This window comes from Pipra filicauda, unplaced genomic scaffold (genome assembly GCF_003945595.2).
Source record: "Pipra filicauda isolate LSUMZ 115617 unplaced genomic scaffold, ASM394559v2 scaffold33_size4404698_pilon, whole genome shotgun sequence".
Classification (NCBI taxonomy): domain Eukaryota; kingdom Metazoa; phylum Chordata; class Aves; order Passeriformes; family Pipridae; genus Pipra; species Pipra filicauda.
Genome location: NW_024104465.1, coordinates 2834826 through 2847395, shown reverse-complemented (window position 1 = coordinate 2847395; position 12570 = coordinate 2834826). Strand labels below are relative to the sequence as shown.

Here is a 12570-nt window from a genome sequence, read left to right as displayed (position 1 = left end):
GCTAATTAGCCTCTTTGGTGTCCCAGCAGTATTTTAATTTTCTTTGCTCTTAATATTTAGCCTACTAAAGAAACTTGGCAAAAAATGAGGTAGTCAGTGTTCTGCAGTTACTGTTCATGCTGACCAGTGATGTTTTACTATTAAATTGTCTTCACCTGTTTGTATTTATTTGTTCTCTTGTGCTTAAGAGGTCACCTCTTTTGTGCAAACATACTATTTTTCTTTTAAGCAGTATCTGACATAATGAGGTCCTGGCAAAAACCACAGCTTCTGCATTTTACATGCCAAGGCACATGTATTAAAACATGGAATTAATCGTTTTGAGCTCAAAATCATGTTCCAGCTATGCTCATCTAGTTGTCTTTCAAGAGCCTCCTAGCCTTTTGCAATGGTAGTGTGCACCAGTACACTGTCTCAAATGGTTTGAGCTCTCTGCTCTTGTGTTAAAACGCAGGCAGGTCAATCTTACAGGGTGATCCTGGCTCTGCCATTTAACACTTCATCGATATCTCAGTCAAATTTATTACATTACATACGTGCACACTGGAAAAACAATTCCAGTAATGAAATCTGTTTATGGGAAGGAAGTCACACAGGTCATAAACACAGAGATGCAGTTAAGTGGGATAGTAAGCCTTTCTTTTACATTTTGGGAGCATAAGTTGTTATCTCCTTTGAGTTTAAACCTAACCCCATTAACAAGGAGACCAAGAAAGTCAGGAGTAGCTGCGACATTGCAAACAAACCATGTAAAGCATTCAGTTCTGAACGGTCCATGTGAGATGCACATGTTCTCTCAGGACTCAGAGCTGCCGTCTTGACTTTTACTTTGTTTTTGTTCATTCCAGTCTGCTTAGCAGACAAGACATTAAGAAGAAGAGAGGAAGAAAAGGAAAGACTAAGCTCCTACTGGGGTAACTACTGCTGTCTTCTGTGATTATGCTCATCCATCTTCCTCCAACACTGCTAATTTCTGTACAGCGTGTCTGCACATGCAGAGTGCCAGAACGCACTTCTGACTGAAACATTTAGTGTTACGTATAAATATTAGTGAAGGAGACACATGATATAATCATGTGAAATCATCATCATAATGCAAAAGTCTTAACTGTAGATTCTTAATTATTGTTACAGTGAATCATTGCATGCAAATCTCTCTGGGCAATCAAGACGCTTCATGTTGTTGGCATTGTCACGGTGTTATGTGGGTATAGTTAATAGGGAACTTATGCTCCAGATACTTGTCTTTTCTAGCAGTAAATATGATTATGGAAAAGAAGCTTATACTCCTCTAAAAATTTTCAAACAGGATTTCTTTACATGATTGCTTTCTTGCTCCATCACAAACCTCAGTTTTGTATTGTGTACTTCACGAGACAGTTTTGATGGTCCTCTGATTTAGCAACATGCTTACTGAAAACAGAAAATCTGGTGAAGAATAAAAGATTTTTTTACTTACACAGTAAACCATGAGGTTTGTATTAAGATTTGGATGGGCTTGCAATGTACAGTTTGCTCTAAATTGCTGCAATTCCTTTTACTAGTATTGAGTTTCAGTGCAATTCTTGAAGCAGCTGCTACTGGTCAAAAGGACATTTTGTAAATATAAGTCTGGATTATCTGTGCAAGTAAGTGTCCAAGTTTAAATCCTCTGCTCCCCACCACAGAGAAAATGAGTGAGGCTGGTTTTAAAAGGATCCTTTGTGTAGAACAAATGGAGTGGAGAGAATTTGCCTTTCAGCTTTTTTCCTGGTGCTGTATCCAGATAATTTGTTAACATCTGTGGTCTTTAAAGAAAATGCAAATTCTTTCATTTTAGACTAAGATAAATTTCTTAATTAGGAGGGTCAGGTTTCCTAAATCAAACCTGGTATATTAGAAAAAGAAGAGTAAGATGTCCTCTAAACAATGAGTGTTGAATGATTTTGCGTTATTTAAAATTAGACCACTTAATTTGTATTTAAGTCTAGGTAAAAGTCATCTGGCTTAAGGTCACATTTAAGTATTTGTTTGCCTTGCTTGAGGATGTGACTCACACTCATGTGCATAAAAAAACCAAACCAACAAACCAAAAATCTATGAACAAAGTAAACAAATCTATAGATCCATTTTTCTTTGCTTGGTTCTCTTTTCTTAACTTCAACTAAGCAACATACTTCTTCCAGTCAAAAGTATTCCTACATAGGGACAACTGCTCTGATGCTTAAGAGTGTACACCTGAGTTAGCCCTCAGAAACAAAGACTCCTTCCACAGAAGAAGCAAGGAAAGCAAGTGAAGGCACTAATGATTAGACTTAATAAAATGTGTAGCTATGGTTGCTTGTTAACATGTAAAATTGAAATCTCTTTTTAATATCCAGGCATATTTTAAGAATGTAATTCTTAGGAGCTTATCTTGGAGCACTGGGAAAGAAAATTTTGGAACATACTGCCACAAATCATGACATTTTAGACAAGGTAAAAAATATAATATATTAAAAATATTAAACACTGGAAGGAAGCTTCAGGTGAGTAGCTCGTGAATTATCTGATTGAAAAAAAAAATCAAACAAAGCTCAGGTTGTGGTTTCACAGCAACTCTAAGTACATGCACCTGCCAGAGATAGAATTCTAGCCTGGAGTTCCCACATACCAAATAGCCACCTTTTCCCTGTGTCCTCTCATACTGTCTCTTGTTTCTTCCAAGCAGTTCTGTGTTTGATGCACTATCACATTAAACTAATACAATTCATTTTACAAGCTAATTGCAAATGGTGGACACCTACATAAAATTAAAATTTTTCCTATTCATATCCATATTTCTATGGATTCAAAGAACTAGCAGTACTTTTGTGTGATTCTCTGTCATGCAAAATTAGTTGTAAATAATATAATCCAGTAACTCTGAGGTAAGATGAAAAGGATAGCAGTGGAGGAACAATTCAGTGAGCTAGTCATTAACTCTAAAAACCCATTTAAAATATAGCTTAGTCTGTAAATGAAAATAAGATGATTTGCCTTATCCTGGTTTCTGTTTGAAAATCACCACCCACTGCTGTATAACTGCCAATCTCTGTGAGAAAAAGGCCTAAAAAAATTGCCTGGTGCTCTTACTTCGGCAGGATGGAATCTCACAGTATTTCCAATATATTCCATCCTCATGTTCTGCAATGTAGCACCACGGGCTGACATCTCCATCAGGATTTCTGAAATACAAAAATCGAGTGAGTGAGTGAGTGAAAGTCATCAATTTTTTTTTTTTCAAAAAACACATATAAGTCAATCTTCTTAAGCTTCAATGACAACACTATTTTTGCCCTAATACCTCCTGTTGGACTTATATACCAAAAAAAAGCAAAAGTGGTCAGGAAGTTTAGACAGCTTTGCTTACTGCAGTACACATCATGCATAAGAAGCCCAAAATGTCTAAAATGTAATATCTTTTTACTTTAAGTTTAAAAGGTGCAGAGTTATTTCTCATAAGTACTGATAGAGAAAAAGATTTGCAGTCCCACATCCTGTGTACAGGTTCCATAGGCTCCTAAACTTGATTTTTTGCTTTGGTACAAAATAGTTCAGACTCCAACTTTCTGTATGTATGGTGATAAAAACATTTAGCTGATAAAGTCTTCTTTAGGGAAAGACTGAGTTATTTTCTTTCCCTTCAGTAAAAGTCAGTAAACCTGTTCCAGTGACCTCTCAGTATGGATGGGTAATTCCTTATGTGTCCATGATGATGATTATCATTATCGTTACCATTACCATTATAATTATTTGCTGTTGTGTAGCTCACTTACAAATGCATACCTAATTAGTCATTATATTATTTAAAGTCTTTTCTATGTACACTTTGAAAAGCTATTCACATTGAAAAGATCTATTAAAGAGAATAAATTGTTATTTTGCACAGTCAGGTTGAAATGTGACCTTTTCTTTTAAGTATGACCAGTTATAATCTCTTTATCATGAATTTTGGCATGAATTCTATTAATTACACCCCCCTACTGAAGTGTCAGTTCAGCTGCATGTTGTCATTTACGAGTATTAACAACTCCTTTGTGGGAGATCCCATTTTAGAAATGCTGGGGATATTTTTTGGTCAAGTAACAGACTGCTGAAGACAACTGGTGAGTTGAGTTCAATTTGGATGACTAAAATGTTGCTAGTTAGGCTTTCAAAAAGATTACTAAAGGTGGTGGATAAGAAAAGCCTAAGAGTGGAATACTAGGAATTTATGTGTAATGGCAGAGCTTCCAGTAGCTGAAGAAAGTAGAAGACTAAAACCAAGAAAAAGCTTGTACTCAAATTAACACATTTTCCCTTGTTTTCACAGTTACAGGAATTTTTGCATTTACATCTTCATGGCAGAAACCATATGTCTGGAATTGAATCGTGATAATGACACTATGCATATAAATGCCTTAAAATGTGAGGAAATTGTAGAGAGACATGATTAATGTCTTTAGAAATCTTTGTCTTGAACCTCAAAAGTGCATACAGTTAGAAAACAAGTGTCTGTCTTTCAGCCTTCATAATTTTGTTATGGTTGAAATGAGGTTTAGTGAAACATGATGAGGCATTTCCATCTTAACAGGGTGTTTTGCAGTAAACAAAGTATTCCAAGTAAGGACCTCCCATGGAGAGGTAACATGCTTCTGGTTAATGCTTTAAGTGTAAAACTAGATTATTCAAACATTGTCCCTAAAATCAAATCTCAAAGCAATATATTATGCCTTAAAAAAGCCTTCTGAGATATGTGCTGCCTCAGAGAAGGGAAGATCAACTCGTCCATTGTCACCAAGTAAATGAATGTCAGAGAAAGAGCTGAAACAGCTGTGTCACAGGCCTCAACATTTGCATGCTGAAGATATGCTCTGGCCCTCTTAGTGACTTTCCAAGCTTTCTTTCAAGACAATTCGAAGTTAAAAGTCATCCATTAGTTAGGATTGTTATTCCAGAATATTCCCAGGCCAAGTGATACAGTTTAAGGAAGGAAATAGCTAACCTTCCAGTCAAACTCCATCCCAAAGAGGATAATCTAACACCTAGCAGATTGAGGTCACAAAGCTGTATTTGGTAATTAAGTCATTTCTCAGGTTTATATATCAGATTATAGGCTTCTTGCTTCTTGTAACACTTACCAAATTCTCATTTGCTAAGTAAAGCAGGACTCTAGCAAGAGTTTCTTGAATATCTGAGAAAACATTCAGATTGTTACGCACATTTTTGCATAGCTCATACAACCTGTTTTTCTTTGTACTAACTGAAGTATTAGCCCAAGTTGGCTGCCAAAAGTGAGATCCTGTCTGTCTAGAATATTGCCACACAGCAACAATCAAAATTACCTTCTTCATTCTGCTATTTGTATCACAGGCAACTCAGTGGCCACTAGACTTTTCATAGCTCCATATTAGTATCCTTGCTGAGACACACAGCTCTCTACCTGTCATGAAAATCCTCACACACTTGGTGCTGCTGGGCTGAGGGAGCCTGTGAAGTTGGTATGAAATGTTTTTAATGGGAAGACAGCCCTTCCAGTGCTCACATGCCAATCTGGTACTAGACAGTTTGATATCTATCTGGTTTCCAGTAAAGACAATGCCCAACTTCTACAGAACTTCTCTTGTAGGTAGTGTATTTTGCTTTGCTCCTGTAAGGTGCTGAACTGATTCAAAAAAGAGTCAGTTCTGAAGCTGGCAATAATGCTTTCTCATTTATGGCTGAAAACAGAGTACACTGGTGCAACACACTGAAGTGTTATTTTGAAGCAGTGCTGCAGCCATTGGAAAAGATCCCAAGTATGTCTTTTTCTTCCCTGTCCTACACCAATATTTTTCAATGAGAAACAGCCTCCTGAATCATCAAATACTCTGGAAATGTCACTGACTCCTTTCATCAATGTGCTCTTCTGTCCACTGCATGTCACAAGATCTCTTTTCTATGATTTCTTACTTACTCTCCATTAACTGTCTGGCTCTGGCTCTGGCCATATTTTCTTGAATCCAGTTTCTGATTAAATAAGGAAAAGTTCTTGGATCAAGATCCACGACCTTACATTCATGATATAGCAATTCTGCTGAACTCCTGCATGTTAATTTTGTCCCATTTATGTAGCTTTATATTACTTACAGAGAAATGATTTCAACATGAATGTAGGAAGTGTATAGTCTCTACCCTAAAAAGCCTATAACCTGCTAAGTAAAAGCATCTTTCAGGAGAACAGGTGGGGTTTGAACCTTCTCACAAAGGAGACATTACAGGTTTTCTTGCTATGCCTCAGATAACTCAGTTCTTAAGCTCCTGGTTTAAACATCTCTGTCCCCAATTCCCAGCCAGAAAGAGACACCACTCAACTTTATATGCATCCTACATGAGCTGATTATTATTGCTGTTTAAGGACTGTATCTGTCAGGTTGTTCTCTACCTATCCCCACAGCAAGTATAGACTCACACAGAAACTCTGCTGGTCAGTCCTGCAGAGGCAGAAGGGCAGGTAAATGTTACAGGCTGAAAAGGGCCTGCAGAGCCTCAACATCTCGGAACTTCAGTTTGGATTTGGCTTCTAAATTCTTTAGTTCTTATTTAAGTTTTGTTCTAAGTTCTATCCATACTTATGCAGGACTTCTCTAGAAGGCAAGGAAAGAGAAGTGGATCTGCCATGGTTTAAGCTGGTATTGTAACCCCTGACAGTTGAGCTTCTGAATTCAAATAACAATTCCAACTCACTGAACAGCTTATGCTCACTTTGAATTTTTAGTGACTACATAACTTTCATAAGCACAAAACTTGGAAACAGAGTGTATAACAGAACCAGGCTTGTGTGTGAGGATAAAAACCATAACGTCCCAGAGATTCCTCCAGACATTCACTGTGCTGATGTACTTCTGATTTGGATCAATTTCTTTATTATCTTCACCTTTTCATTTAAGTAATCTATAGTCTTTCTAGTCTTTCTCTGTCATGCCAAGTTATAGATTGGACACATGATAAGGACTGTGCTGAAAAAGTGTGCAAGTTGGGTTGAAAAAGTAATTCTACTAATGGTGCTTGTAGATCCAGGGTACTGATTACAGAATAAACCAAAGCCTGAGAGATATCCATGGTTATGACATTCTTCACTGCATGACAGGAAGTTTCCTAATTTTGTGTCGACCACTCAAAGTAACACTGGGTATACAGGCAAAGTTAGTAGCAATGTGATATTTCTTACCTGCAGTAGTTATGCTCTCCAAGCCCTCCCTCCCCATTGGGATATTTCACAGTATTATAAGGATGCTCAAAGGTCTCATTCCAAAAAAGACAAGGTTTCCCTGCATATTGGGAAGTCTGGTTCTGAGTGCCACGATAGTCAGCCCCATTTGCTGTATAACATTCTGGGAAGAAAGAGAAATGGAAAAAGAGAAAGAATGTATACAGGTTTAGTGTTTGGTTGTTCTTCCCTCACTCTCCACCCCATCTCCAACAGAACATGTTTGCTTTTACTAATATGTTTCCTGCATTGTTTAGGCAACTAAACATGCTGGCTGAGATTTTAACTTTCTCTCAGAGTCAAGCCTCTATTGGAGAGATTATGATGTCATTACTTTAATAAACAATGTATAAGACCAGTGATTTACACAAGGAACATGCATTTTCTCAATAAGCATACTACATTTTTTACTGTTTCCCTCTGTTTTACTCATTAGAATGACTCTGTAACTTGTTAATTTTCCAAAAATGAAATTATATGACATTATCAATCTGCCACTTATTAGCATATTACCCAAAATCTCATGTCACTTCAGCTGAAGCTTTAAATATCTGTACTTTATAAAGTGAAAGACTTCGTAGGCATGGACCTTACAAACATTTATATTCCGATTTAGAAAAATTCTTGGGCATTATTTTCCTCTGGCCTGAATTGCCTTAGAAAGGCACCTCCTTTGGTAGAGTATAATCATGATACTGTGATTTGCCACTAGAGCATTTATGCTTCCAGATTAAAAATTATGGGTCGGTATTCTTCTGCCTTGCTCATATTTTCTCCCACTTATGTTTGTTTTCCTGGCTTCCTAGTACTCAGCAAGTTAAAAACCAAAGCAGAGAATGATTTCTTTAGCCACTAAATACACTACCCATTTCTCAGCTGAACCACACATCTCATGCTGCCTGGCTTTGCTGTGTCTTGCTAATCACAGAATCACAGAATAGTTTGGGTTGAAAGGGACCTTAAAGGTCATCTAGTTCCAACCCACCCTGCCATGGACACCTTCCACTAGACATCTTCTGACCAAATAAATATTCATATGCATGAACAATTTTACCTTTTGCCAAAATTGCCAAACATTTTTGATTACATTATGCACTGTGAGGGTGATGAGCACAGGAACAAGTTACCCAGAGAGGCTGTAGAATCTCCATCCTTGGGAATACTCAAAAGCCACCTGTACATGGTCCTGGACAACCTGCTTTAGGTGACTGTGCTTGAGCAGAGCAGCTGGATGAGATGACCTTCCAACCTCAACCGTTCTGTGACTCTGTGATCATCTTCCAGAAATAATTGTTATAATTAATGTACCGTAAGTAAGTCCATCCTGTCTGTAACTAATACTTGCTAACATTTGTCATCCTTGCATTTATGTCAGAATAGGATTAAAATATAACAGTCCATGACAGAATTAAAACTACTGTGTTACACTGCTGTAAACATTTCTTTGTACAGAGTAGCTTTAGTGGGGAAAGTCACAAATACTTCCTACCAACTGCAGGCTGTGAAACCTCCTGTTTGATCTGATAGTATTCTCTGTAGAAACCATATTACAGCTGCAGAGACGTTCTACTGCCCTGAGGGAACGGGAGAATGCTCTGAAGTGAAGTATGTGCTGATCTCAGATGTCCTTCATGAGACAGAACTTAAAAAACAAGGTTAGAAAGACCTGTGTGGCTGCAGTTGGAAGAGGGAAAAAACCAACCCACAGCTTAATACTGATATTAACAGTTCACCTTTTTTTTTATTTAGAAATACTGTGGGAGATGGAAAAATGTATTATTAAAACCATGCCTTTGAAATTAGTTTAGTCTGGGCCCACGGATATCAGAATGGTGCAATTATAATAATTATTTCACAGTTCTATTACACAGCAGATGAAAGACGATGTTTTTGTGCCTTCACTGTGCATTTTCATGCCTAGGCAAGTTAGGATTTCAATTAAATGAAATTTTGTTGCTGAAGGCACACAGAAGAGGTGTCTGCACAGCCATTAATGCATCTGCTATCATCTTTGGACAGAAAGCTATATAATTTAACAAAAACAAGCTTCAGGTCAATACTCCTCCTTACTGTAATTTACCTGACTGTCTCAGTCATGCAGGTGGGCTGCATACATTTACTTGAAAATGCAAATCTGAGTTTCCAGTATTCAAGCCACCACAGGTATTTGTGTAAACATATGAAAAAACCCACTGTAAAGTCACCAGTGTTGCAACTTTCTTCAATACCTCTCTTGCTTGGCAGTTAATGTAAAAGCTTTTGTATGTTATAGCTGAAAAATATAAGCTGATGAATTTAGCAGAAAAGAGAGGAAAACATAATCAAACTAGATCAACAAAATAATGTACAGAATAAAGAAGCAGTTGAGAGAAGTGATAAACACGTCCAGAAAAGACGTCTACGTCAGCTTTGTACTATTACTTTTTTTTTTGCTTCTCACTTCTAAATGAGAAGCAATATATACTAACATCTACTCAGAAATGCAAGGAATGTTACAATACCTGAATGAGATCTGGCACACGAACTAAACTGAAGTTGACATCAGTCCATTTTAGGATCTGCTAGGACTGGCCCATGCTTTAACTTGCGGTAGCGACTGACTTACATTTTCATGTCAGCTTTTTTTAACTGATTTTCTTCAAACCTCATTGCACCAGGAACAAAAGGAAGAGTCAGATCTCTCTTCACTCCTCTTAGCTGTAGCTTTTTGTTCCCAGGACAACAGGTAGCTGTATCAATGCCTCCTGTGTTCTTTTGCAATATCAAGAGATTTGGGAAAAATGTGCCAGCTGAGCTGTAGTGAAGCTCCCCTGGCTCAGTTACCATCTAGATGTGGAATGGGGAGGCAGTGACATACCATGCAAAATCACTGATTATCCCCAAAACACTGAAATGAAAACTTTTAGTTATGGAATTTAGTAGCTGTTACCAAATGAAGTACATCAACTTTTGTGTAACAGGGAATTTGCTAGGAAATGTTCATTTTGTTAAGGATTAATAATGATTTTGCCAGAGCACTGGAGTTCAATCTTTTCAAATAAATATTGGCACTTAAAAAATCAGGTCAGTTGTCCTTTCTATGCTCCCTCCTGGCTTTTTGTGCACCTGCTCACTGGCTGAGCATGGGAAACTAAAAAGTCCTTGATTCAGACTAAGCACAACTTGGCAACAACTAAAACATTGTTATCAACATTATTTTCATATTCAATACAAAGCACAGGACTGTACCAGCTACTAAGAAGGAAATTAACTCTATACCAGCTGAAACCAGGACACAATCCTACCTTCTTTTACCTTGAACAGGCAGCTTTGAGATCATCTGAGATACATTTTGTACAGTTTCCTATAAAATTCCTAGTAGCATAGTTACAGATCTCAGCATATTCAGTATCTTGGCAGTAAACAGCTGAATTCTTCTATTTGTCACATGCAGTGATTGCATCTTATTTTGCTGCATGACAGCCAAGACACTACCTTAGCAATCTCACCATGAAATTAATATTCCCATTGTGTTGAAGGTGCAAAGTAAATGTTTCACCTTCAGACAGACCACTGTCCTCTCTATTTCAAATCCATGGGCACCACTTTAAAAAGTCCTAAGAGATTCTGGAGAACAGGAGGTTAGAACATCCACCCTACTTTTCATCTTGCACCACCGGTGCAATAGTTCTGTGAAAAGATGAGCTTAAAAAAGGTCAGCTAGATCTGTCTGCACAAAACTAAGTCAGAAGAGGTCATCTGAATTAAACAGTCAGAAAAGACTGGACTGAGCACTACTGGTAAAACTCTTGGGCTTCCTCAAATTACCTGGTTTCTCTTTGGTAGATTATGAAGAAGGGAGGGGGAAAAGAGTAAACCAACCAGCAACAACCACCTGTACTGTTGTGGCACCCACTGGATCCAGCTGCCTTATGTTGACTGATATGTCCACAAGACTTTAGGCTATGAAGCCCTTCGCTTGGAACCCAAGGTCAGAACTGTGACTCAAGTTCCATAAATTTCGGCAAGCCTTATTCCTTAAAGTTTTCCAAGACTATGATAAAGTATGACAGAACTTGCACTGTATCCAAGTCCTCTCCCAGTGGAAGAACAGACACTTGATGGACACTAAAGCTCACAGCTTCCTAGAAGGCATCAGTGCCACTGTTCTTGATAGATTTGCCACATGGTTTCTGTTCACACACCCAAGGCTCAAACTATCCCGTCAGCCATAAATCTATATTAAACCCCAGTGTTTCAGACAAGACACAGAGAAAGCTGTGACCACTCAAATCTTGAAGTGCCTGACCTCCTCATATTTCTAAGATCTTACTCAGCTGCCTTTCAGACATAGTCTGAAGTAGAGGCTTATGTCAAATCTGTGATTAGAATCAGTGTCTGTGATGATTTCACTCTATTAACTGCCTAATGACCCTGCTGTTTCTACTGTTTCATGAGAATGTCTGTAAACAGAATTAATCAGAGATTAATCAGAGAACCTTAGCAGTGGTTCTAGTCATGAAAAACTGGAAGGTTCAAACAGGTGCTGTTCAGGATAATGAGCCTTGGTAAGAAAACCTGGACAGAAGTTTGTTGTCAGGGCTGTTTTGTTTTCAACATATCAGGTGCCATGGTTGATAGAAAAGTAATTTTTTTAAATGAATGCTGAGGTTAGGTAAGTATGTATTAAGTAGCAACTGCTAGAAAGAAAAAGCAGAAATCAAGACTAGGGATATTGTCCACTATGAGTGAATGCTCAGTGTGGGATACAGGTTCACAATTAGTTTTATTAGAGCCAGATCAACATTTGGAAGATCAAACAGCAGCTGTCGTAGAAATTTTTTCCATCTGTGTCGGTTTCTTCTTCAATGTAAGGACCTTACAATGATCATTTGCCTTTGTTACTTTGGGACTGTATGGCTGCCTGCACTCCACATGGGCGCCACTTTAGAATCGTTTGAAAAATTAAGGTAGTGCAGACTTTTCTACTGAATGAGGCACTGATGATAAATCACTGACATTTCAGAGTCTGCATTGGCTTCCAGTGATTTTCTACGATGGACTTCCAAATATTGGCTTTAATCTCTGAAGTCCTTAATGGCAAGAGGCCCAGTTACCTGGGAAATTCTCATTTTGTGCCACATTATCACAGACAGAAATAATACAAACATTTTATCTGTGCAAATGAGATGAAACGCAAAGCAAACAGCTATCTACTTCTCAAACACTCCTCCTTTTGTGGCTGACAAGTGGGAAAACTTACAAATCTTCTAAGCATTCTTCAAAGTCTGCATTCTCAAAGACATATATTTAGTGACATTACAAATTGCAGACTGAAGAGATGGAGATTCCAGGATGGTTTA

General features: G+C 37.8%; 2 protein-coding genes across 3 annotated transcripts in view; both read right to left on the bottom strand.

Annotated features, from left to right (window-relative positions):
• Positions 1-12570, bottom strand: part of KREMEN1 (kringle containing transmembrane protein 1) — a 34348-nt gene that overhangs the window by 15943 nt on the left and 5835 nt on the right. For both annotated transcript variants that reach the window (XM_039384186.1, XM_027714349.2), the window contains exons 2-3: positions 7190-7352; positions 3094-3185 (exon numbers count right to left, since the gene is read on the bottom strand). In XM_039384186.1, the coding sequence (XP_039240120.1) occupies positions 3094-3185; positions 7190-7352 (255 nt within the window). The remainder of the gene's footprint in view (positions 1-3093; positions 3186-7189; positions 7353-12570) is intronic.
• Positions 7280-12570, bottom strand: part of SUSD2 (sushi domain containing 2) — a 158816-nt gene continuing 153525 nt past the window's right edge. Inside the window, exon 16 of the mRNA XM_027714342.2 lies at positions 7280-7352. Coding sequence (XP_027570143.1) covers positions 7328-7352 — 25 coding nt within the window. The 3' untranslated portion in view covers positions 7280-7327. The remainder of the gene's footprint in view (positions 7353-12570) is intronic.